Genomic DNA, 23,711 nt, shown 5'->3' with positions numbered 1-23,711 from the left:
CTTTCCATACTATTCCATTCTATTGGGTTTTTTCCTTTTCTTAATTTTTACTGCTCTTATCTTGTACTTTCTGCCGTGACCAAAAAATTTCCCACGTGTGGGACTAATAAAGGTTGGTCTTAGCTCACCTTATCATACATCGCACATAGTGCACATTAGATACATATATCTCCAAGCCACTTTGGAACTCGACCTCAACAGCACCTCCACCTTTCATATTGTGTCTACTTAAATCAGTGTCACGTCTGTTATCACTGATTGCACTGATACAGGGGTCTTGCTGCTCACCTCCTGAACTCATGCTTTCCACATTTGTGCATGGAAGGGTGGGGAGGTCGAGGAATGAACTATGTCTCCGAATGCAAAATCCTGCAGTTTGATATGATTGTCATTTTTTAACTATATTGGAACTTAATGAACAAATTTTAAGCCATTCTAAATCTGTGGATGACAATAATGTCTTACAGTATATTACAACAACAGCAAAAACAACAAAACCAGATAAAAAAAAAGCTATCTATCCAAAACCAATGCACCACTTTCCTTGTGCTTGGAAGTCTTTGTTTTGTTTGCTTAAGTCGATGTTACACATCAGCAATATGCAAATAGCCATAGTATAAGTGCACTCAGGAAATACAGTCTTGTGTGCATTCTCTTTCCTGGGGCCATAATAATGACACTGTTTTCTGTACTCAGAAGAATCGCTGGTACAGCATAATTTCTGCAGAAAAAAAGTCCTGGTATTTCTAACAAAAAAAGAAAAAAGTCATGGGTGTACGAGTTGTAATTTTTCTACAGGGTGGGCCATTTATATGGATACACCGTAATAACATAGGAATGGTTGGTGATATTAAAGTCCTGTTTGTCTGTACTTGAGCGGTAATAAAAAAGTTTGTGAAAGTAACCATAAATATAAGGTCAATTGTGTGCAGTCATTTCTCTGTTCATTAATCTCCATCCATAGCTTAATTTGGTGCATTCACAGTTCATTTCACCTTTAAAAGTCTCTGCCTGCAGGAGATGTTCCCCTCCTTTGGCGCTAAGGGACAACATGTGTCATTTGCAGCTGTCACTCACACACTCTTGCTTTTGCTTTGAGACTCTATGCAGGCTGTAGAAGTCCCCTCTTAGATTTTTTTAAGTGCTTTGCATACTGTTACTTCATCTCGATGTTTTAGCTTCAATGTGCAGAATGATGCATGTGCAGAGTTTGACACCAGACGCTGAATCTGAATTTCAAAATGTGTATATGAGCATAATTTTGTGACATAATGACTAGTTTGGAAATCTAACTTGTCAGTGAAGAAGAAGATGTCTTGCCTAAAGTATTGTTGCATATTTAAACTGTAAAAAACTATAGTATGATTTTAAAGCCTGTGACTAATAGCGTTAACAAAACACTTTGTATGCTGAAGTTATTGATCAGGTAGCAGACAGAGATTAGATGACATTCTCATAAGCACACTTATCATGACAGAGATGAGGGGTGGCTGAATCTGGGTGAGGGGTGGTTTGGGGTGATTCAATCATACTCACACAGCTCAGACACATGCTACATTAAAGCTGGCAGCACTCAGACACCGATTCTGGATTTGTAATTTTACTCAAGACAATACAGAAAGAAGAGAACGACAACAAGTACTTTTTGCACTCCACCTCTGCAGTCATGCTTAATGATGGTACATTTAAACCTCAGCATGGGATGATATTTACTGTCTGAAATGTTGTTTAAAAATTGTTTTAAAAACCACCTTGGCTTTACATGTCTTTCTTAATGTGTTTCCCCTCATTATTTATCAGTTTAAGATCACAAAATAAGCAAGAATCGAATGTTGATGAAAACTCTCTTTCAGCTACAAATATATTTACAAAGAGATTACATTAGTTTAAGTTGCAAAAATAATTAGCACGGTTGATACTTGGATATGGATTAAGCAATGTAGCTGGGTCAAAAAAAGAAGTCTTTATTGACCTTGCTAGGTTATGTTCTTCCAAAGGATCTTTCAAAAGTTATCTTATTTTATAAAGGATAATCAGGTCAATTATGACAATTATAGCCAAAATGTACCTTCTTCCAAAGATGCAAGAAGCATAGAGATGTTCATGCTGCGATATGTGCAATCAAAATCTTACTTAAACAGAAGAACACAAGCGTAGGGTACCAGGGTGGGGCAGTGGTGCACACTGTTACCTCACAACAAGAAGGTCCTGGGTTCAAATCCAAACTGAGGCTTTTCTGTGTGGAGTCAGTGCACGTTCTCTCTGAGTACTTCAGCTTCCTCTCGCAGACCAAGAGACGTACATTGGGGTAGGTTAATTGGAGATTCTGAGTTGGCTGTAGGAGTAAATGTGAGCTTGAAAGGTTGCCTGTCTTTGTGTGTTCTCCCAGAGACACACTGACAACCTGTCCAGGGTGTAGCCTGCCTCTCACCAGCTGTGACAGCTGTGATAGGTTCCAGCACACTCTCCAACTCTGAATTGGACAAGTGGAAGAAAATGGATGGATGTACATACAAATACAAAGTAAGAATTTGATATGTTGTGCCATTATGTGTAATAATATTTTGGGTGGCACAGTGGTTAGCGCCTTCGGCCGGACAGCAGAAAGGTCCTGGGTTCCTGGTCTAAGAACTTGTATGTTCTCTCCACTACTCCAGCTTCCTCCCACAGTCCAGACACATGCATGTCGTTAGGTTTAGTCATTCTAAATTGGCTGTAGGTGTGAGTGTAAATGGTTGGCCATCAGCCTGTCCATGGTTTGCCCTGCCTCTCAGCCTATGATAGCTGGGACAGGCTCCGGTAGACAAAACCAGTACCTTGAGAACACTTTCAGAAATATTACATTCACTTCAATACTTAGTGTAAAGCCCATTATGACACTGACAGTCCTTCACTCTGTTGTAAACCACACGAAGCAGCTCGATAATATATGCAGCAGCGCTCCGCAAGAAAGTATGTGACTGTATACATTACATTATGATTAATAACAGTCTGATTCATATACAATTGATTGAAAAAAATTAAGTGGTTGATAATAAGAGCACACTCGATCCTCACTGATGTATTAATATCTTAATGTGGGAGTTAACAATATGGACTCATTGCTCGTGGCAGCTTCTTGGCGCCAATCCAGTCTTCACAACAGAGCGAGAAGACAAAGATATGGAGATGCATAAAAGAGAGGGTGGATCACTGCGGGGCAGAAAGACGTGCTGTGTGCTGATTTATAATACATTTTTAATAGCATCACACAAAGAAAAATGATCTTGCCCGAGTTGCTCTTCCAAGAAGAGTTCAGCCATAGCATTGGGTATTATCTGTCTGTCTTCTGGTTTCATCAGTCAAGCAGTTTGTCTTTTTTGTCCTCTGCCTGCTTTTTTAAACTATGAAACCAATGATGATGGAGCGCTTCTGAGTGCAAACTTACTTTCAGTTCCATTGCTTAATGATCAGATTAATCATTTTTAAACACGTCACCATAAGCAGCTCCATGCTCTCCTCAACAAGGTTAAAGAAATCAGCTCCACATGACTTTCATGTCTGTCCACTGAACTTAAAGCTGGAGCCAGAAGATGGTGAGCCTAGCTTAGCACGGACGCTTAAAACAGGGGGGAACGAAACCTCTTTCTCTGCTGATACTTGTGGGCTTTGTTTTTTGAGTTATCAACAAAACAACTACCCCTTTCTGTTCCTTGGGAGAAGTGGGCCAAGTGCAAATCCATTAAATATGTAGAGTAAAGTCTTAAGCTTGCACACCATTTACAGCCACCATGGGACCTGGAAGATTGGGGTTAAGAGGCAAAAGGGGGGCACATAGGTATGAGCAAATACTTAACTCCATCAGCCGTTGCTGACCCAGATTCTCAGCTAGGGTGTGTGGTGTTAACACTTTTACAGTTTACATCTTTAGGCACAGATGTATCAATAAAGTCTTTAGATTATCATGATTGCGAAGATGCTAATTAATTTCACATTATATATGTAACTGCTTGTTAGAAGTTCTTACCGTAATACTGAGATCATTTCATTTTTCATCAGGTGAAACATCTCGCTGAAATAATACAACTTGTTTGACAGTACTGTCCATAGAAGCCAGTTGGGTAGCAATAGTAAAAGAATAGTAAAATTATCACCATTTTTTTTTAATTTTCCCTTTCAGATTGCACAGAGAAGCATGGGTGAAGAATGGCTTCACATATTTGTGGAAGGCCTCATTTTGTGCAACGACACTCATAAAAAAATAAACCATTTAGACTTTGCCTGGAAAAGAGTGATCGCTGCAGTTGCCCCCCTGCCACTGAGAATGAAAAAGGAGCCTCAGCGAAGCACAGGCCACGTTTCTCAGTAAATTTTAAGTACAGCTTATCCTAGCGATGCAGTTCGATGAAGCTGCAATCAATTTAATGTGGCTGCATAATGATAAAAAAAGGGTTTGCCATGAATTTAGTGATGGATGCTGAGCATTTCAAATGTGACATTTAAGTGTTTTCTAATTACAAGTGTGCTGGTAAGTAAATCATACAGTGTAGCGTCCTGTTTGGTTATATTGTTGCTTTTATATACACATATTTCCATGAAAGATGTTAAAAATTTGAAAACCCACTTCAGTCTGCGAGAGATTGTTTGAGGTGTATAACCAGAGATAGATATGAGACAGAGGAGAGAGAAAAGATATGTGCAAGAATCGAAGATACAGAAATAAAAAGAGTGATACAGGAATCACAGTGGCTCGTTTCCTTTTTCATATGCATCACATCTGATCCAAGGTCGACTTTTTGAGTAGAGAGACGAGGTGGCGAAGACAAAGTCAATTTCCTATTCAGCTTCAGACTGTTACTGACAACTCCTGAGCCTTAAGATGAGTAAGAATACTGGCAATTAATAAATGTAATGTAAAGCTTACAATAAATATTCTCTCATTGGGATAAAAGGTTTAAATTTAAATTAAACGTAGCTGGAAAACAAACATTAGTGTTATTAGAGCAACAAGGCTGATGTGTAGGGGGGGGGAAAAGCTAGAATTAGAAACAGCTTTATTGGTCAAATTTTTTGACTGCAATAAAGATAAAGACCAGTAGTGGTTTACACATTCACCTAATAAATGAAACATCCTCAGTTTAATCCCAGGAAGAAATACAAATCTCTCTGGGGTTACATGAGGAAGGGTAGGAAGGGTAATGCAGCGCTGAAAAGGCTTACCTCTGCTGCGTTACCCCTACACTCTTATTGGGTAAAGCTGCTTCAGGCGACTGTTGTTGTGATTTGGTTTTATATAAATAGAATTGCATTCAACTAAATTGAACTGTCTGAGCTCTCAGGACGTCTGACCAGTTGCTCCTACATATACAAAAACCACAGAGCATTCTCCATGGTTGTCCCTAAGTTGTGGATTAATTTTGTTTAAATGTTAGACATCGGTCTACAATGTCCATTTTGAAAACTCATCTTAAAATGCATTTATACTCTTGGGCTTTTGATCCAGAATCAGGCACTGATCTTACTTGTTATTTTTATATTGTAGTTCTTTCTATCAGTGTTGTTTTTATTTTTATTTTTTATCATTTTCAATGTATTTATTCCCTTTCTTTGTACAGAAAAAGGGTATTCCTGTGGCTGTTTTAAAGTGCTTTATAATTAGAGTTGTATGGTATGATACTCGCTGTGGTGACTCCTGTGAATAAGGGAGCAAAGCCACCAAAAGTAGCTTTCATGTAGTTATTTCAGGTTTACAGGCTGCAAAAGTAGTGCAAATGAGTGAATCCAAGAATATAGATAACATAATTTTATGCGTACCTCTAAATGTAGTGATTTAATGTCATAGAGAAAAGTAAATAGCCTATAACATAATCTGCACCCAAGACCATTCTGAAATCTTTGAGGTTTTTCTCTAATCATATCTGAAAAAGCAGATGCGCAGACACACAGAGAAGAAATTGCAGCCATAGTGCTAAAAGATGGTGCACAGTTCTTAATGTGGGAAAGCTCAGGCTGAAATCTGGGACACTCATTAGAAGCCTTTTCTAAAGGCCTAAATCAACGCATGAAATCGTGTGGTAAAAAACGTCTCTGGTCTCATTAAAAAAATTAAAACAAAAAACAAAAACCTGTTAGGCATATGTGTGAGACGTTTGAGTCAACAGGCAACCAGAGGGCTGTGTCAGACTGCAGAGTGTTACATTGTTTTACGTCACATCGAATCACGAGATAATTTAAGCTACTAGCACTTTAAATGTGTCCAATTTTGAGCTCTGCGGGGACCATCGTGCCACCTGCTATTGTGAACAGGAAGCAATATAGTTCAATTCAGTTCAGTTGGTCTGTCTGTCTGTCAGCCACCCACCAAATAAATATTCAGTATATGAAGATGAATACTACTGATTATCTGTATTTAGATATATGTTTTTGGATTTTGTGAACATTTATGTGATTAAACACATCTCCAATCTAAGAATGGCCCTTAAAGAAAGAAGTTAAAAAAAAAAAAAAGCATATTTTACATGAATTATCACAGCAGCTTGGCTTGTGAAAGATTTAGTTCTTCGGAATCCACCTTTGAACACACTTGTGTTGTGATTAAATTGTTGCCTGTCAGCATTTACATAAACGGAACTCACAACAGTCTACAGTTTCCAGCTGTTACTAACACATCATTGACGTCACGCTTGCAACTTCCTGTATGAAGACTGTCCCATTTTTATAGAACCACATGTGTAAAGTCGAATAGTCGAATAACTGTAGTCAACTGTCTTAGTGTGTGGTGGGTTTATTGGGTATAATGATGATAATTATAATAATAATAATAATAATAATAATGATGATGATGATGCTTCACAGGACAAGATCAGAAACAAACAATAAATGAAACATTTAAGAGATCAAAGTGAAACAATAAATAAGGTATAGAAATTCTGGCGTGACAAAAAGACAAAAGGGAGAAAAAAGGAAAAACGGGTAATTAAAGAAAATAGAATTCATCACTAGGAGAGGGCGATCAAACAAATCTAAAACATGACATAATTCAACATGTCAGGACCCGGGCACCCCAGTGCATTCTCTGTTTCTCTGTGTGTGTGTGTGTGTGTGTGTGTGTGTGTGTGTGTGTGTGTGTGTGTGTGTGTGTGTGTGTGTGTCTCTCTGTGCTTTGTGTTCAAGATTGTCCATAGGCAGGGCTCCTCTTGAGTCTCCACCCAACTCACCTGTGGCTGGTTCCCCACATGTGGAAGATGAGCAATTAGGGGCTCCTACTTAAGGCGTGGGTAGACGGCCAATCATCACTGGAACATTGATCTGGATTGTGTGGAATGGCTGCTGGCTTGGTTTGCAAGTTGGACTCCCTCCTGTGTGGACACCCCTGAGTCCCCTTGGAGCCTTCCCCTTCCTGGATATCCCCCACGCCACTCTGTGCATTTTCATTATACTGATCTACCTGTAAATAAAAACTTCAGTCTGCCTTTGTGAGCTCTGCCTTTGAGTCCATTCAGCAGGTCATCTTGACCATGTCTACATGCCTAGATGCACTGGGTTCCTGAAATTTGATTGGCTGGTTAGATATTTGCATTAACGTGCTATACACCTACTGTGCACTCTACATTTGCCTGGAAAAGAGTGATCTATCTATCTATCTATCTATCTATCTATCTATCTATCTATCTATCTATCTATCTAATATATATATATATATATATATATATATATATATATATATATATATATATATATATATATATATATATATATATATATATATATATTAGGGGTGCAACGATACACAAAATTCACGGTTCGGTTCGGTTCGATACTTTGGTGTCACGGTTCGATATTTTTTCGATACAAAAAATGTTCATGCCTTTTTAATTTGTCATTTATTAAAATTATAAATATATATTTTAACTCAAAAGTACAGTTTTTAAATTTAACCCTAACCCTTGTGCGTGTTTTTTATTTTGACAGCGAATGCGCACCTGCGGACCACTTATGTGCAGCCCTGGTTATATAGCTCGTCATATTGCAGCCACAGAAATTCTTTTGTCCATGAAACCATAAAGCTGCACTTTCTTTTTGCCTTATAGTCTGATTTGTCATAACTTTTCCGTTTTGTGGTAAGCTTTTCTTTGGCTGTCACTTCTTCACCCTGACCTGTCTTATTTGGCTCAGCAGAACTGAAATGCTTTTACACACGCACTCACATAAGCTCAGCGATTCTCTGCGCGATCAACCTCTCACATGTTTAAGCTGCGGGAGATTTCACTTGTCATGTTTGCATAGTAAGCTAACGATTAATAAGACGATGTCAGAGGAATTGGTGCACAAATTATCATCACTCACAGATCTGGGGCCTGTTCTTCGTACCGCGCTAAGTGAGTTAGCTGGATGAGATTGTTGACGATTTCGCGTGATCCTGGATCGTTCGGTTCCCCGAAGCCCATCCGGGACTTGCTGTCATAGCAACAGAGCCGTAAGCGTAAACCTGCTGGGGAGCAGGTTTACTTTATGTAAACAGGATTAGATCGCGGCCACGCAGGTATGCCCGCGTCATTCATACGAAAGCAACAGCGATATTCCACCACTGTTTCACCATAAATAAATAACATCAATGTAACTAAAGACAATGCAGCACCTGATCCATTTATTGATTTCACACAGATAGATACAGGTCATTTCCTTAAAAAGGGAAATGTACTATTAACATTCTATTACATGTATGTGATTATTACAGGTGTAATTCAGATTTCAGAGTAGTAATTGCAAATTACTTTGTGTAATCAAGATGAGAGACCACGGCTATAAAAGCGAAGGTGGATTTGGGAAGCCTGTCGCAGCCATGTCCTGTCCGTATACGCGAGCCACCCATTGCGGAAGGTGCAAGATTGATAAGGAGAGTTTTCAGAATTCAGCGTATATTGCGGGACAGACAGGATCCTTTAGCTCAGCGCGACAGTGTGCTCATAGAGAGATATCGATTATCCCGTGAGGATATTATTTACTTAACCAACTTGTTGACGAGGGGGTGCAGGACCACCACCTGTCTTTTTTTTGCTCTGCCCTTTTCTTGGTTGCTGTTAGAAACAAACAGATTATTTCAGGGTCTCTTTCCAAGAGACGAAAAGCAATATAAGTGATAAATATTACCATTCTGTAGAATATTCTTATATGTCACTTTTACCTGTTCCCATGTTCTAGTGGGTCCTGTTGTGGCTCTAATGTGAAAGGGGATATAATATAACATATTATAATATAATATAATGTAATATAATATTGGATAATATAGTGTGATATGATAAATCTACCCTACCGCCTACTGGTGTTGGCCAGAGGGGCCGATGGCGCGATATGGCAGCCTGGCTTCTGTCAGTCTGCCCCAGGGCAGCTGTGGCTACAACTGTAGCTGCCTCCACCAGTGTGTGAATGTGAGAGTGACTGAATAGTGGCATTGTAAAACGCTTTGGGTGCCTTGAAAAGCGCTATATAAACCCAATCCATTATTATTGTTATTATTAAATTACTTACGAGTTTAATTTGTCAGCAACTTTCTGCCAGCCCTCTCTCCTTGCTTTTGCAGCCTTTGCAGTGTTCCCTTGCGTTCTGATTGAACTCTGAAACTCCTGAAATCCCTCACTCAAGAGTTCTTGCTCTGCTGCCGAAAAATACCGAGCCGAGCGCGCTCCGTCGACATTTTCGCCGACCAATCAGAGGGTTGCCGATCAATGTTTCCACTATTGATGCGTAGCCCCTTTTACGACACCCAGTGATGTCACATTACTGCGTCCAGCTGTACTAATCGTCAACAGCAGGTGTGTTCGGGGAACCGGATTAGCGCGCTCACGGTTAGCGCGATGGTTTGGTCTTGGATGTTTCATTTGATCTTGGATGTAGTAAGCGACGTACGAAGCACAGGGCCCAGTGCTGTCGCTCTCTATACACAGTTCGCGCGATTGCAAAGTGAAAGCAAAAAAACAAGCGCAAATTCAAACGCGATTTCAATATGTCACATATTGACAGTGGCTCACCGATGCCAATGACATAATTACCCAGCTACATTTCTGAAAGAATGCAAAAGCATTGACATATATTTTTCCTTCCTACAATAGCCCGACGGGCAGGGAAGAGATAGATTTTGGTAGCCCGACTGAAAAAAATCGCTAGCTCCAGGACGTCGGGCTAGCGATATTGCAAGCCCTGTATCTGATTGAGGAATCACTCATCTTTGGAAAAGAGAGTTTATTACAGAGAAATGTCTCTTTCCAAAATAAAAGCTATACTATCCGCTTCTTCTGGGCTATATTCTCAGCAGCATAAGGAGAATCATGTGCTAACAGCTGTCTAAATGACTCGGCTAAAGTTAGTAGCATGCTTGTTGTTTTGGTCTTTGCACTAGGATGATGTCTGCGTAAATGTGCAGTCATATTCGTTGTGTTCCCACTAGTGCTTTCAGGTTAATCTCGTTGAAATGACCTTAACGCCACAACACGGCAAATCTCCGTTAACGAGCTACCGCCGATCGCCCCGTGTGTGGGGCTAGACGGCCAACACGTTAACGAGCTAACTGCGCTAACACACTAGTTCCCACCCATGTAATTGAGCATTGCATGGCACATCCAACATACTGTTTTACTTTAGTCCATGACTCGCTTACCTTCAGGGTCATACGTCACATGAAAACCAAAATAATTCCAAACGCCAGATCTGAATGAGGGTGGGGGAGGTCCATGTGTCTTGCTAGCTTGCCCTGCGCTCTTCCTTCTGACTATGCTGTCTGTGTTGAGTGCTCAGTGGATCTGCGCTCGACAGTGCAGCCTAGGCGGAGTAGTCGAACGCAGATTCACTGAGCGCTCAACACAGACAGCATCGTCGGAAGGAAAGTTGATAAAATAAATTACAAATGTTGTATTGTTCGATACATATGCGTACCGAACCGAAAGCACTGTATCGAACGGTTCAATATCGATACGAATATCGTTGCACCCCTAATAAATATATATATATATATATATATATATATATATATATATATATATATATGTCTCTTTTTTGATTAATATAGTTTCACAATGATCATTCTGCTTTTCTCACTTTCAGCAGTTTTAAAAAAAAGTCCTTGACATTTCATTTTTGCATCTGAACCCTTTTTATTCTACATTAGTCCCACATTTTTGCAGTACTCTTTCCAAAGCCAGTAATGTTTTTAATAAAACTATAAAACCATTTGGTGTCTAAATCTTGAAATAATGGTCTTAGTTTTTATTTACTGATCACAGATTTGGATTGATTAACTGCAGGGGTGTGTCTAGGAAGGGACAAGGGGTGGTATCACTTCCCCTTAGAAATATGATTGGTCCCCTCCTCGTGCCTCCCCACCAAAACCGTTGCACTAGAGTACCGTTAATCTTACAATGCCTAACAACACCATTGGATGAAAGCACTGATTGGATGAGTAGGAATGTAGCTGAGTACATTCAATCAAGTACTTGAAGTAGTACTACACTGCTATCTGATTTTTCTCCACTGTATTCTGAATACAATTACTTCATTTTGTACTCTATACTATTTATTTTAAAGCTTTAGTTACTTATTATTTCTGGATTGCATTATTATGGACCAAGTTACTTAGAAACTTGATCCAAATATTTAAGGTCTACAAATACTGCAAATATTTAAGGTCATGAACATTACAGACATATATATATCTCAGCAATTCAATAATTATAACTTACTAATATTGTGTATAGCAGCGGTCCCCAACCCCCGAGTCGTTTGGTACCGGGCTGTGAGAGTTGAGGCTCGGGTGTGAAATTTGTGGTTTTCAGGGTTTTTATTTGTTTTTAGCGTTATTTTTTTAAATTGTTTTTATCGTTAACTCGGTTTCCCTGGGTCTTTTCCCGTGTCTTATGAATAAATCTTCTTTTTTTGGTACCGGTACTGGTCTTATTTTGTTATATTTATCCGCGACACCTTAAAGGCCAGTCCGTGAAAATATTGTCGGACCGACAAAGGCGCAAAAAAGGTTGGTGACCGCTGATGTATAGGATCCTAAAGTTGACTTTCACATGTATACATTTACTTTATGTACTTTAAATATATTTGAATATACAATCTGTGAACTATTAAGCTATTTAAATAGGATTATAACCTTTAAAGAAGTAAATAAATCTATTATTTATAAAACTGTTCATCACAAGGTTATGTTTAAATTCTTTTACAGCTCCACTTTTCACATAATAAATCTGCTATAGGACGCTGGGCTGTGGAAGATCTTGAGAATTTGTGGTTTTTACAGCAGTTATCTACACTTATCAAATATTACTGACCCAACATTTTGGTTTCATGCGCCCTTCCCCCCCTTTCAGCTGTCTTCATGGTCCCCTCCTGTGCCACCCCATTTAGAAAATCCTGAAAACGCCCCTGATTGACTGCCCTTGCATAGTTGCACACATGTGAAAAACCCTTTAACTGGTCCTGCAGTGACATTTGCACCAAAGCAATGGAGAAAACCCGTAATGTATGTGAAAGGGTGCCTCCGCGGGCCACCACTCTGTGCACCACTGCCATCCACCGTGGCTCCATCAGTCTCCGCCTCCTTCTTAGCGCCGCCCTCAAGGAGTGACTTGGTGTTGAAGCACAGAGAGAGAGAGAGAGAGAGGGACTCTGCAGACTCACACACACACAAACAGAGACACACACACTCTGAGCTCCTCACACCAGCTGCTGTCTCTTTACTAACGGGACAACTTTAAACCTCCTGGATACCACAGTGGACCCTCTGCTCAGTGTGAACACCCCGGACTGAGGTGAGTGCAAACATCCACACATGTTGCCAGCTCTCTTTCTAATTTCGGGTGTGTTTGCCGTGGACCGCTTGAGACTAAACCAGAAGATGGAAGAAGGGAATTTTTTTCCCCCCGTGGAGGAAAAGGGGGCAGTAGACAGGCAGGAGGAGAGGCATGTCCGGCTACTGTTGGAGCACTCCGAGCTAGCGCACTTTACCGCCTTTAGCGGGTCACCAGACGCCTTACTGAGCTGTAATTAAACCGGTGAAAAGCGTCGTTTCCGCTGCTGGCGCCAGTAAACACAACAACACGGGTTGAGCGGCTTTAACATCTCCTCATGGATGTTGGTATAACAGCGCTGCGGTGACACACATGGGTCTTCCCCCTCCTTTAGTCCGGGAGTGCTGGCTGCCTGCTGCTGGGACACCGGGACTGTTTGCAGCGGGCGAAGCTGCAGATGTTTATTTTGCATTTACTTTGTGAGTTTGAGACTCCCACAATCCAGGCTGAAAGGACCGATGTTCAGGCTTTACGTGCCGACGAGCAGAGTCTTCGTCTTAACTTTTATATAGGACATTTTCGTATGTGCACTCATACAGTTTCCGCTTTATTGTTACTGTAGCATGCTCACTTATTCCTCCCCTTTATGTGATTTGAAATGATTAGTCTAATGTGTAACCCTTATATGTATGAGTATAATAAAGATGTACTTAAAAATGACCCTAAATGTTATATTAAATGTGCAAACTGCCCCTTTTTGTCCATCACCAGTGCAAAATCCTGCAGAATAACCAGCAAATGCCAAAATCAGCCATTAAAATCACTAACAGTACTTTTCATTGCTGATTTGTTTGATAATCACTTTATCCATTAAAGGATTTGGTCAAATATATTCAACCAGGGTTTAAGCATTAGCTTATACTCCCCTAAATACTGCCTTTATCATGTCATAATACACCCGCCCACACCCCCAAATCCCTAAATTCATCCAACAGTCCAACAGTCTAAAGAGATTCACTTCACAATGACCTCAGACAGAAAAGAGCTTGAAATTCTCATGTAAGCAGCTTTAACTGGCAAATATGTTGGCTTTTTTTTTTTTTTTCTAACATAAGTGACTAAAACGTTTGAAAATGGCTGCTATTTTTATTTCATGACCACAACCCGTTCTGTGCTGGCTACAATGCACATCAGGCCACATTAAACATCTGTTTGACCCTCCCAGTGCTGTGATGACATCAGTAGTGTCCTAATGTGCTGCTTCCAGAGATGTGCACCAAACATCATCAGCAGCATTCATCTCGTTTTGTGCCAGGTGTACCCGTTGCTAAGACAGGTGGGCTTCTTGCCTGGCTGTGTTACCTTTAAATCTTTGATGTGTGGAGACATCCCGAACGCTTTCCGCCTGCTGTTCCTCTCAGCATCTGCACTGGCTGTTGGCTTATGTTGGGGAGTGACGGTTCACTCTGCTGTACATGCATGCGACAACACAAGAGCGACGAAGCGTGTCTGTACACGCGAAACATCAATACCCAAATCTTGGACTCCTGCAGGTGTGCATCACAAACAGGAGTCCGGATTGTGCTGCTGCTAAATATACTGTGCAAGTTGGTGCTTAACTAGATAACCACTGACTACCAGAGGTCAACTGTACCAGCTGAGCTCACTCTGCGATGCAGATAGAAATATAATAAACTTGAGGGTGCAACCCTTGTGTGACAGGTAGCAGGGAGGCCCCAGGAGGGATCAGAAATAAAGAGCAGTTAGACGGCATTCCTCTGCAAAGTTTTGTTGCTGGATTCGAAAGGATATCTGGATCCAGATTAGTTTGCAAAATTTTCATGAAGAAAAAAGTTTGTATTTGTGAATATATGAGGCGACTCCAAAAGTTTATCACTTCTAAATTGGGGGCAAGCTGTGCCTTTAATGCAAATTTGGCCACACTGTTTTGAGTAATAATGCCGATAATCAATCGAACAGATAAATTCAACCCCCAGCTGTTGTTATTTCAGGTAACAGCGACTGTCATCCCATCAGCTGCTGATTAATAGATCACACATTAACAAGGTCAAAGGTTAAACTGGTTGAACTTTAAGCGAAGCGCTAAGATGTAAAGTCTATATCTTTGAAACATGTAAGATGTGGCTGTGAACTGATTTTAGTGTAAAAGTTAAACTTTAGCTGTGAAAAACAAGCAACTGACAACTATTAGGGATAAAATAAACTGGAAAATACAGTGAAATCCCCAGAAAATGTTGAAGCCTTGTAAATGTACTGTAACTGCAAACTGCCTCTATGTTGGATTAGATCGAAATCGAAACTGTGCTGATAATGAATTTCTCTCTGTGAAGTTATGCGCGGTAACAGATGCCACATTCAAGCGTAATATTGCGACGTCTGCCTGCCGTTATTGTTTAGCTCACACACAAACCCACACAGGCACATTAACATGGCACTCGTCCACATTACCAACAGCAGTTATACAGAGTAATGGCAAAATTATATTCCTGTGAGTGTCTGAGTGAGTCGTCTCTGATCTCTAAGGAGCCCCATTGCTATGCTTCACTACTCCCTCCTCACTGAAGAGCTGCCTCCATATATTCTCTGCAGCTTTGTGCCCTAACTGATGTTTAATTATTCCAACACAGTGATTTGACTGTTGCTCATAAAATATTGAAACAGAAACAGCCCTGGAGGGATGCTGAAACACTGGCCTCGCTTGATACTTAAATAGGGCCTGCAGTGAAACGGGGCATCAAAGCGGGTCAGCAGAAGCGTGAAATAAAACTTGTGTTTCTTTGTATAAATTGGAAATCTGTTTCTCAGCTGCTTGCTGCTAAACAGGTCTTATCTGAGCTGCACCCCAAACCAGTGCGCTTTCTTACTATGGATAAGCGATTATAGTAGATCAGCGCTCTGATTACAGCTAGGAGCAGGCACTGACTGCTAATCTGTGGTCTTAATACTAAGACAGGCAAATCGCAGGGCAGCTATCAAGCCTACTTAGAGGTCCTCAAAGTCCACAGCCGTCTCCTAAGGTGTAGATTTGTTGATTTTTGTTGCTGTCTTCAGGTTGACTTGAAAGTGGGCTTGAGTGTGAATGCTTTTATTTTGCGGTTGGGTATAAATCACCAGGGAAGGAATGCTGGTCAGGTAAATTTGCTTTAAGTGCACTTTCAGACCTCTAATTTGTTTGCTCTGCTCTAAATCTGTAGGTGATTTTGTAAACTTTGCTATGGTTTCTTGTAAGGCAGGGAAAATCCAACAAGCCAAAATATACCAATGCAAACACTATGCTCACTGGTCAGAAGAGCAGAGTAAGATGTGAAGCAGAAGGTCCCGCGTTCATAGTGAGACCTCGGTTTATTATCTGCTTTGAGCTTACACATGACCTATTTTGATTGATCATGCAAGAATAAAAAATGCCCGTCACAATTTTCCAAATTCTGACATAATGTAGTAAAATGTTTGGTTTCGTCCAACCAACAGGCCAGAATTCAGATTCTTATTTAAAAGAAAAAGAGATGCAATATACGTGTTTATTCTGTGGCACAATCTGGACAAATCAGTTCTGTTAAACAAGAGGAAGAACTAAAACTTTACAACAGATATATATACATATGTGTTAAACTACATGTGAAGTAACATAAAGTTTAACATATCTCTCATCAACAGTTGGGTAGGTTTCTATCTTCCTGTCTTTTCTATCACTTGGTGTGTGTGTCTGTGTGCGCGTGTAACATCATTACCTCTGCTCTGATTCCTCTAACTTGATCAACAGTAGCTCCTGGGTTTCATATTTCCTGCACTAATGCCATTGAGCATCAAAGACAGCTAAGGAAAACAGTGGACGCTCTGTGTTTGTCACACATCCCTTCTGAAGTTAATTCACTTTGGCTGCTGCCCTGACAAATCGCAGCGAAAGGGAGAGAGCATGGGGTCAGTTGGAGCTGAGACTAAATATCCACTCCCACAGAAACACTGCTGTCTGAACACCAATCAAAGAAAGTCAATTATTAGACAGTGGAAACCTGTTTGGAACTGTTGAAAGAAGAAATTAAAAGTTAAAGTAGATTAGATTTTTGCCCCCAGGTCCTAAAAAGAAAATAAATTGTCTACTGTAGAACATAAAAAGCAGAGACTTGCTCAGTGACCACAAACTGCCATGTTGTTTTGGGGTGGTTTTGCTAGCATTTTTCCAGGTGGTGTCCATCTTAGAGCAGTTTACCTTTTACCGGGTGTCGGTATTCTGAGCCGTAAAGGATATCCGGTTTGACAAAGCTGTTATAAAGTCTGACCTGTGTTCAGCAGCTGTGTGGGCTGGAGTGTTGCAAATGCTCTGCATGCCTTGCCAGGGCTTGCACTGCTGTCATTTTGTGCTGAATTGTTCTCGCTGACAAGGCTGTGAAGGTAGGCAGGGCCTTGACATAGCACAGAGGACCACTTTTAACTGATGGGTGCACAACACCTTGGTTTTGGAGGTGTTGATTTTTAGAGCTGTTTGCCTGTTTCCTGGAAAAGGTTTCATTTTCCTCCTGCAGACTGCAGACAAACTGTTCTCTTTAACAGAAAAGTGTATTTCAAATTCATATTTCAAATTTAATGAATTCTTAAAGTTAAATTTATGCCTTTGAGAAGCTGACAAGATGATGCTGCTTAGCATGCACAAATATGCATTAACCTGAGTGACACATGCATTTATCTACGCTAACAGATCCTGTTCCGATCCGATACAGATACCTTAGCTCTAAATATTTGCAGATACGGAGCACTGATCCGTTACCAGTTTTAAACAAGAAGCACTCTGAGAGCACAAGTCTCCACCAAAAGAAATATATACTTATTCAGGAACACTGAACATGTATTCAAATTGCTGAATGAAATGCAAACAGGCAAATGCTACCAAAAACCCAACTTCGGTGGTGGAGGTGTTTGAGATGCTGTATTCCTCACTCTGAAGACAGGGTTGAGCTGTTCCTTCCTGTATAAGGAACTCAGGCTCGATTTAAATATTATTTACTTTCTAGATACAAAATGCAATATAGCAAATAAATGCATCCAGGTAGTGCTGGGCGATATGATGATATATATCGTATGGACGATAGAAAAGTGTCTATCGTGCCATTTGTCTTCTATCGTTTCTAACCCAAATTATATAAATTATTACATAAAATATATAATTAACCCTTTACAACCGGTCGGAGCAGGCACACTCCGTTTTACCTAACTATTTTTAAATCCTTGTAGAACTGGAACCACGTAAGGTAGCGCAATCATTTTTTTTTTTTTTGCATGTGAAACCGGAGGAGTTGTACTTACATCTAATGCCATTAGCCCTGAATGCCCTAGGTCACGGTTTCCTTCCACATATAGCTTTGCAAAAATTGCTTAAGAAGCACTTGCAGCAACTAAAAGAGAATATTCCAGAAACACGCTTTGCCTATGTTCAATAACACTTCCTACGTTGACATATACGTCAGCGCGAACTATCGCATGTCCGCCATTACCTGCCCGAAGCCGGAAGTGACGTCATTTTCGCGAAAGGGCCTTATAAGCCTATGTTGGTGTTTTTAAAAGTCATGTTTGACTTTATGCTTTTCTGTATCGTTTCTGGGATGCTTAGAACTCAAATTACACTGTTGGAAATAGTTTATTTTGATGCATTATAATATTTATTTTCATTTTTCCTGTATTATATAAAAATTAGTGTATCTCAAAAATAAAACTATGAAGACACTCAAAATAAATTTCTCGTGGTTGGAAATTATTTTGTGCAACCTTTTTGTATTTACAGTTTTGAGGGATAAGCCTCTTAAATTTTTCTAACTAGAAATATATGCAAAAAACAAACTATTTTCAATTTTTTTTGTAGTTTATTGCACTACAATTTTTTGCAATTTATGTAGTTACTATGGACTTAATGCATACATATTATTAAAATTTCGGCTATAACGGTTGTATTGATATATGGAAACTTGAAATGCTCCCACAAATGGCACTACAGCATGTAAAAGCATAAAGATAAGCTCTGGCGGCCTTGGTTCTATGGTAGGTCTTAAAGGGTTAAATAGCCTGTGGCAAATATATTAGTGTTGTCTTATCACTGTACATGCTCTTAACTTTATGCAAGAGAAAATAAAGTATAAAAAATTATATTTTTCACAAAGAAATTCCGTCTTGTGGTTTGCGACCTGGTGCTGCTGTACGTGCACCCGGATTTGCGACATACTTTACGGTAACTCAAAACAAAGACTGCACCCTCGGCACTTGCTGTTTACAGACTGCATACTTTCTAGATGACCACAGGTCAGGTGGTATATCGTGATACATATCATTATTGTGATATAAAATAATTCGTATCGTGATAAATATTTTTTCCATATCGCCCAGCACTACATCTAGGAATCTGTATGATACTGCAATACTGTACTCTCAGGCTAATAAAGCCCATTTTGATCTGGATGGGCTCATTCACTGTACCTCAGAGGAAACTTTAACATTGTAAAATCCAATATGTTGTAAAATAAAACGGCTTCATACATTTTTTTTAAAAGAGGTTTTAGGCCCATTTTATTAATCGACATTTCCTTCATCTGCTTCATTTGAAAACTCGTGGTTTTAGAGTTAAATCCCAAATCTCACACTCATTTCCCATGATTTGTACATTAACTGGCCACTTTATTAGGTACATCTGTTGAAGTGCTTTCTAATGCAGATATCGAATCACCGTCCAGCACAGGCCAACACCTCAGTACGTTTAGAAACAGTAGAGACGAGCTGTTGGAGTTCAAGCCGAGCATCGGAACGGGGAAGAGAGGCAATTTAAGTGACTTTGGACGTGGCACGATTGCAGGTGCAATATCCACTTTCGCGGATGATCAGAAATCTTTTGCTCCTTTTGTAACCGAGCAGCAGTGTTGCGAGGGCGTGTGCGTGTGTGAGTTTATTATCTCATCAGCTCGTTCGCTAAAATCAGCCCCTATAAACCAGAAACGGGCGGCTGTCTCTCTGGCTGCAGTTCAGCTGTGCAAACTTTCATTTCGCCGATAAAATAGGACAGTAAAAACTTTAATGCTCTTTGCTAAATATATAAAGTATAATACGAGCAAAACAGTCAAGTCTGCAGGTCGTTTACACTTTCTACATATAAAAATAAAACTCATCGCAGATGAAGTTGTGTAGGCGCGCTGCTGTGTGTGACATTGTTTATAACCCTTGTCTGTAACCTTCCACATCATCCAAGCGGTGTCCTTATTACCCAGCATGGTGCATTTCCTGTGTTAGCAGTGATAGGCCTCGGGATGAGCTTCACGGTGTGTTTCATGTCCTTACTTGAATGCATGGGCCTCCTTGAGGAGGAGCAGGAACAGATGCTTCTGACAGAACAAACAATATCACACAGTATTTATGCACCGAGTTGATACTATCACAGTACGGTGGGAGTAAGTAGTAGTCTGTCAGAGTATGCTCACAGGCAAAACATTAATAATTCTTCTAATGAAGTGTGTAGTTTTTTCATGTATTTGTGCATTGCATATCTGTGTAGCACTAATGTATACTTAACAGTATACAGACCATCTTAAAAACCAACAAGTGAAACTGAGACAGGAATTCTGCGTTCACTGTCAGTTTCCTAAACGACCTCTGGTGCAAGAACTGCCGACAGCTTCGATTTTAAATTCCTGCAGAATAATCTGAGACCCTGCAGCTAATCCTCCTGCATCGACCTTTGAGTGATGACACATTCTTTACTAAGTATTTACTATCACGGCCCGTTGTCTCCATCTCGTCGGTTTTGAGTGAGAAGCTGTGAGAACCCGCTCACATCTTTGTGCTGGAAACTCTTATGCACCTAAGAGTCAACGGTGTGTCAAGGTTTCGTTTCATTTGTGTGCTGTGATGACATTTTTGCACCGCTCACTTGGCTGCCACTTGAGAATGTTAACGGAAAACTTCTGTTGAGCCAAGCGGAGACAGACGCGCTGTGCTGGTAAGCTGGCGACTGAAAGTGATGCTGTAGGAAGTGATTGTGCTCCTTGCTTCCTGTCCGTGTTTTTAGCACTTTGGTGCTGCAGAGGAAATGTAGAACGAGGTTGGTGGAGGCTGAATACATAAAGCAGCGATTTGCATTGTGGAGCCTTTCATCAGGGGATGCAGCCAGACTGCACAGGTTTCACTGGTGAACAGCTGCGGGCACAGGGAAATGCTTATCAGTGGTTACGTGATGGTAAGTAACTGAAAAGAAGCCAGCATGTGTCATGCATCCAGCATGCAGATGTTGACGTTTCAAGCTATTTACTTAGTGTTGTTTGTTTTTGGTGTGCGTGTGTTTGTGTGACAAATGATCAACGATCGCGTGATAATCCTGCCGGACTTGATGAGAAGTTTTTCTGGCCGTGGCGTTAAAACGTCCGTACATTGTTGTGAGTGCTGTTCAAAGGAAGTAGCCTGACAAAACTCAATCACTGCACTTTCCACTTACTGTTCCTGCATGTTTATTCTTTATTTACTCAGCTTAACTTTTTGCAGCTGCTGATCTTTATACAATGACCAAAGTAAGTTGTCTCCTCTTTAGGTTTCACCACACAGTTAGCTGTTTTTTCTGCATGTCCACAAAAATTACGAGAAACTGAAAAATGGGCTTTTGCTGATTCACTCACGGTGCTGCTGTCAATTGTCAGAGAGAAAAGGAGAGATGCATTTTATTCATGTTTACACAAATGCAGCGCTGACATGAAAAGTCCCCACGTCAACTCGCTGCTCCGGTGCTTTTTTTCTCTCTCATTGTGCTGGCGCTTGCTTGTAGTGTTCAGGAAGCGGTTTGCCTTGATGGAGGATGGTAGAAAAACCCGTTAACAGCTCACAAAGCAAGTGGATCACCAAGACTATGACCCATGCAGTTCAGTTAAACATTGAAACCGTGACCTCTCATTCTTGCTCTTGATTCTCTCTTAAGTGAAAATATGCAAGTTGGTGAAAGAAGTGAAGCGGTCATGAACAAAATATTGATTTCATATTTGTTCACAACAGACAAAAGAAAGTAGACTCAAACGGTGGTTCGGTGCCTTGTTAACTGGTAGCTTGTTCTGGGGTCTGTTTAACTAGGACACCAGAATGCAGCTCTGTGCACTTTGCTGTGGTGTGTCAGACCAGCACTTCTTTTAAATGTCAGTGTGTCCCAATAGACTCTGCAATGTAGAGCTTTTACAACTTTAAAGTCCAGAGTCGGCTTGAATAACAAGCATCAAACAACTTTCACGTTTTATTTACTGGTGTATTAAAGTTCCAGATGATAAAAAGTTTATAGCTGGCATTTTGTGGCTCAGCTTTTCCCTCCGTCTCTTCTTCCAGGTCGTTCACTGCCGCTGAAAGGATGATAACGATCGTGGGAGGAGGCCACGGCCGGAGGTGCAGCCCTCGCTAGAATCCTACTTCTCTTCCAGTTCACCCCTTTACCATCGCCCAGTGTTGCTGTCCACCCCACCCCAACCTGGCACCATGGCCAACCACCTGGAGCTGATCCAAGAGCTGCAGCAGCTGGACAAGGTGCCCAGTCTGGAGAGACTGCGGGCGGCCCAGAAGCGGCGCACCCAGCAGCTGAAGAGATGGGCTGTGTATGAGAAGGAGATGCAAAACAAGAAGCGAAAGGCCGACAAGAAGGGACGCATTGCTAACAGCCTCCAGCAATCAGAGCCCAAGAAACATGTGTCGTTTTCCGCCAGCGTGGCGCTCCTGGAGGCTTCGGCCAGGAATGATCCAGATGAAGGTAAGACCAGTACAGCATATTAATGATACGTGCAGATCAGAAAACAAAAGGGTGGCTTATTTATTTCTGCTTGCCTAATTACAACTAGTTTGGATTCATTACATCAAGTATCCTAAATATTTTGATTTAGCGATGAAATAAAGGTATTATTTATGGATGTGGGGCAGGGTGAGTAGAGCTGGGGTTATTTCTTTGTTGCTTGCGAGACGACAGGAGGATGAACAGGCTGCACAGAGGCCGGCGTTGCCCTTTTAATTTATTTGTTGAACTTTAGTATTCCTTGTTTCAAAAATAAATAGTTTAAATAAAGTTTTGCTCAACTGAGCTCAGACTTACCCTCGACACCGCGTTTGAATAATGACGCTAATTTCGGCCTCACCACACTACTTCCCCTGGATATCAAAATGCCAAGGTCAGGAAAACGATTAGCTTGGCCTGCCCACTTAAACCGCCAGTGGAAGTCACTCCATTCCAATTGAATTTGTTCTGCTAGGAGACTGTTTTATCATTGAGAAATAATGGAGTTGTCACACTGAGATGAAACTCTGCCAGTCTTTTAATTAAAATTTCTACGGATGGGGCCCCCCTATTTGGAGATAATAATTGTTTTCCTCCAGTACCGGCAGCCCCGTGTTGCTGTGGCTGTGCTAACAGTGTGTCGGCGATGCAGGGATGATAACAGGCTGCTATCGCTTAGATTTTGCGTCTAATTTAACGTCACTGTAACTTGAAATTGGATTGAAGTTTGTTTTATTTATTTGTTTTTTTTAATCGTCACAAATGCAGCCCACAGCAGTGCTACTGTATATTCTTTGCTCATGCAAGCTGTCTTCACAGATAGGACATCCCTCTCAAGGCTGATGTATTTTCACAATAATTTTTACAAGGCTGAAGCTACTCTGCTGTGCCTGTACACACACGTGGACTGTTCACTGGCACGTCTAAGCTCCAGCTGGAGTGTGAGACACTAGAAGTCTTGTGATGTCTACAGGGGTCTGCTGGATTTTATCACGGCGTGTAGCCGAAATTAAACTTTGGTGTAAGCAAAAGGAAGTTACTTAATTGGGTAAAACTGAAAAAGAAAATCTTTGATGTTTTTGTTGCTGGTTTCATTGTTGTGCGTGATGTGAGAAATGGTTTGAGCATCATTTCGGGGCTTTTATTGCAAACTGCTGGCCCTG

The 23,711-nt window shown here is 40.7% G+C and overlaps 1 protein-coding gene across 3 annotated transcripts in view; it reads left to right on the top strand.

Annotated features, from left to right (window-relative positions):
• The first annotated feature begins 12,641 nt into the window (after positions 1-12,641).
• The window catches only part of ppp1r16b (protein phosphatase 1, regulatory subunit 16B), an 85,922-nt gene continuing 74,852 nt past the window's right edge, over positions 12,642-23,711 (top strand). For 2 of the 3 annotated variants that reach the window (XM_026166819.1, XM_026166817.1), the window contains exons 1-2: positions 12,642-12,785; positions 22,116-22,530. In XM_026166819.1, coding sequence (XP_026022604.1) covers positions 22,263-22,530 — 268 coding nt within the window. In that variant the 5' untranslated portion in view covers positions 12,642-12,785; positions 22,116-22,262. Of the gene's footprint in view, positions 12,786-15,388; positions 15,918-22,115; positions 22,531-23,711 lie in introns of those variants that run through there. The other variant, XM_026166818.1, reaches the window with a different exon arrangement.

The sequence above is a fragment of the Astatotilapia calliptera genome, chromosome 5, assembly GCF_900246225.1.
Source record: "Astatotilapia calliptera chromosome 5, fAstCal1.2, whole genome shotgun sequence".
Taxonomy (NCBI): domain Eukaryota; kingdom Metazoa; phylum Chordata; class Actinopteri; order Cichliformes; family Cichlidae; genus Astatotilapia; species Astatotilapia calliptera.
Note: the sequence above shows the minus strand (reverse complement) of the source record. Positions and strands in the feature narration are given on the sequence as shown.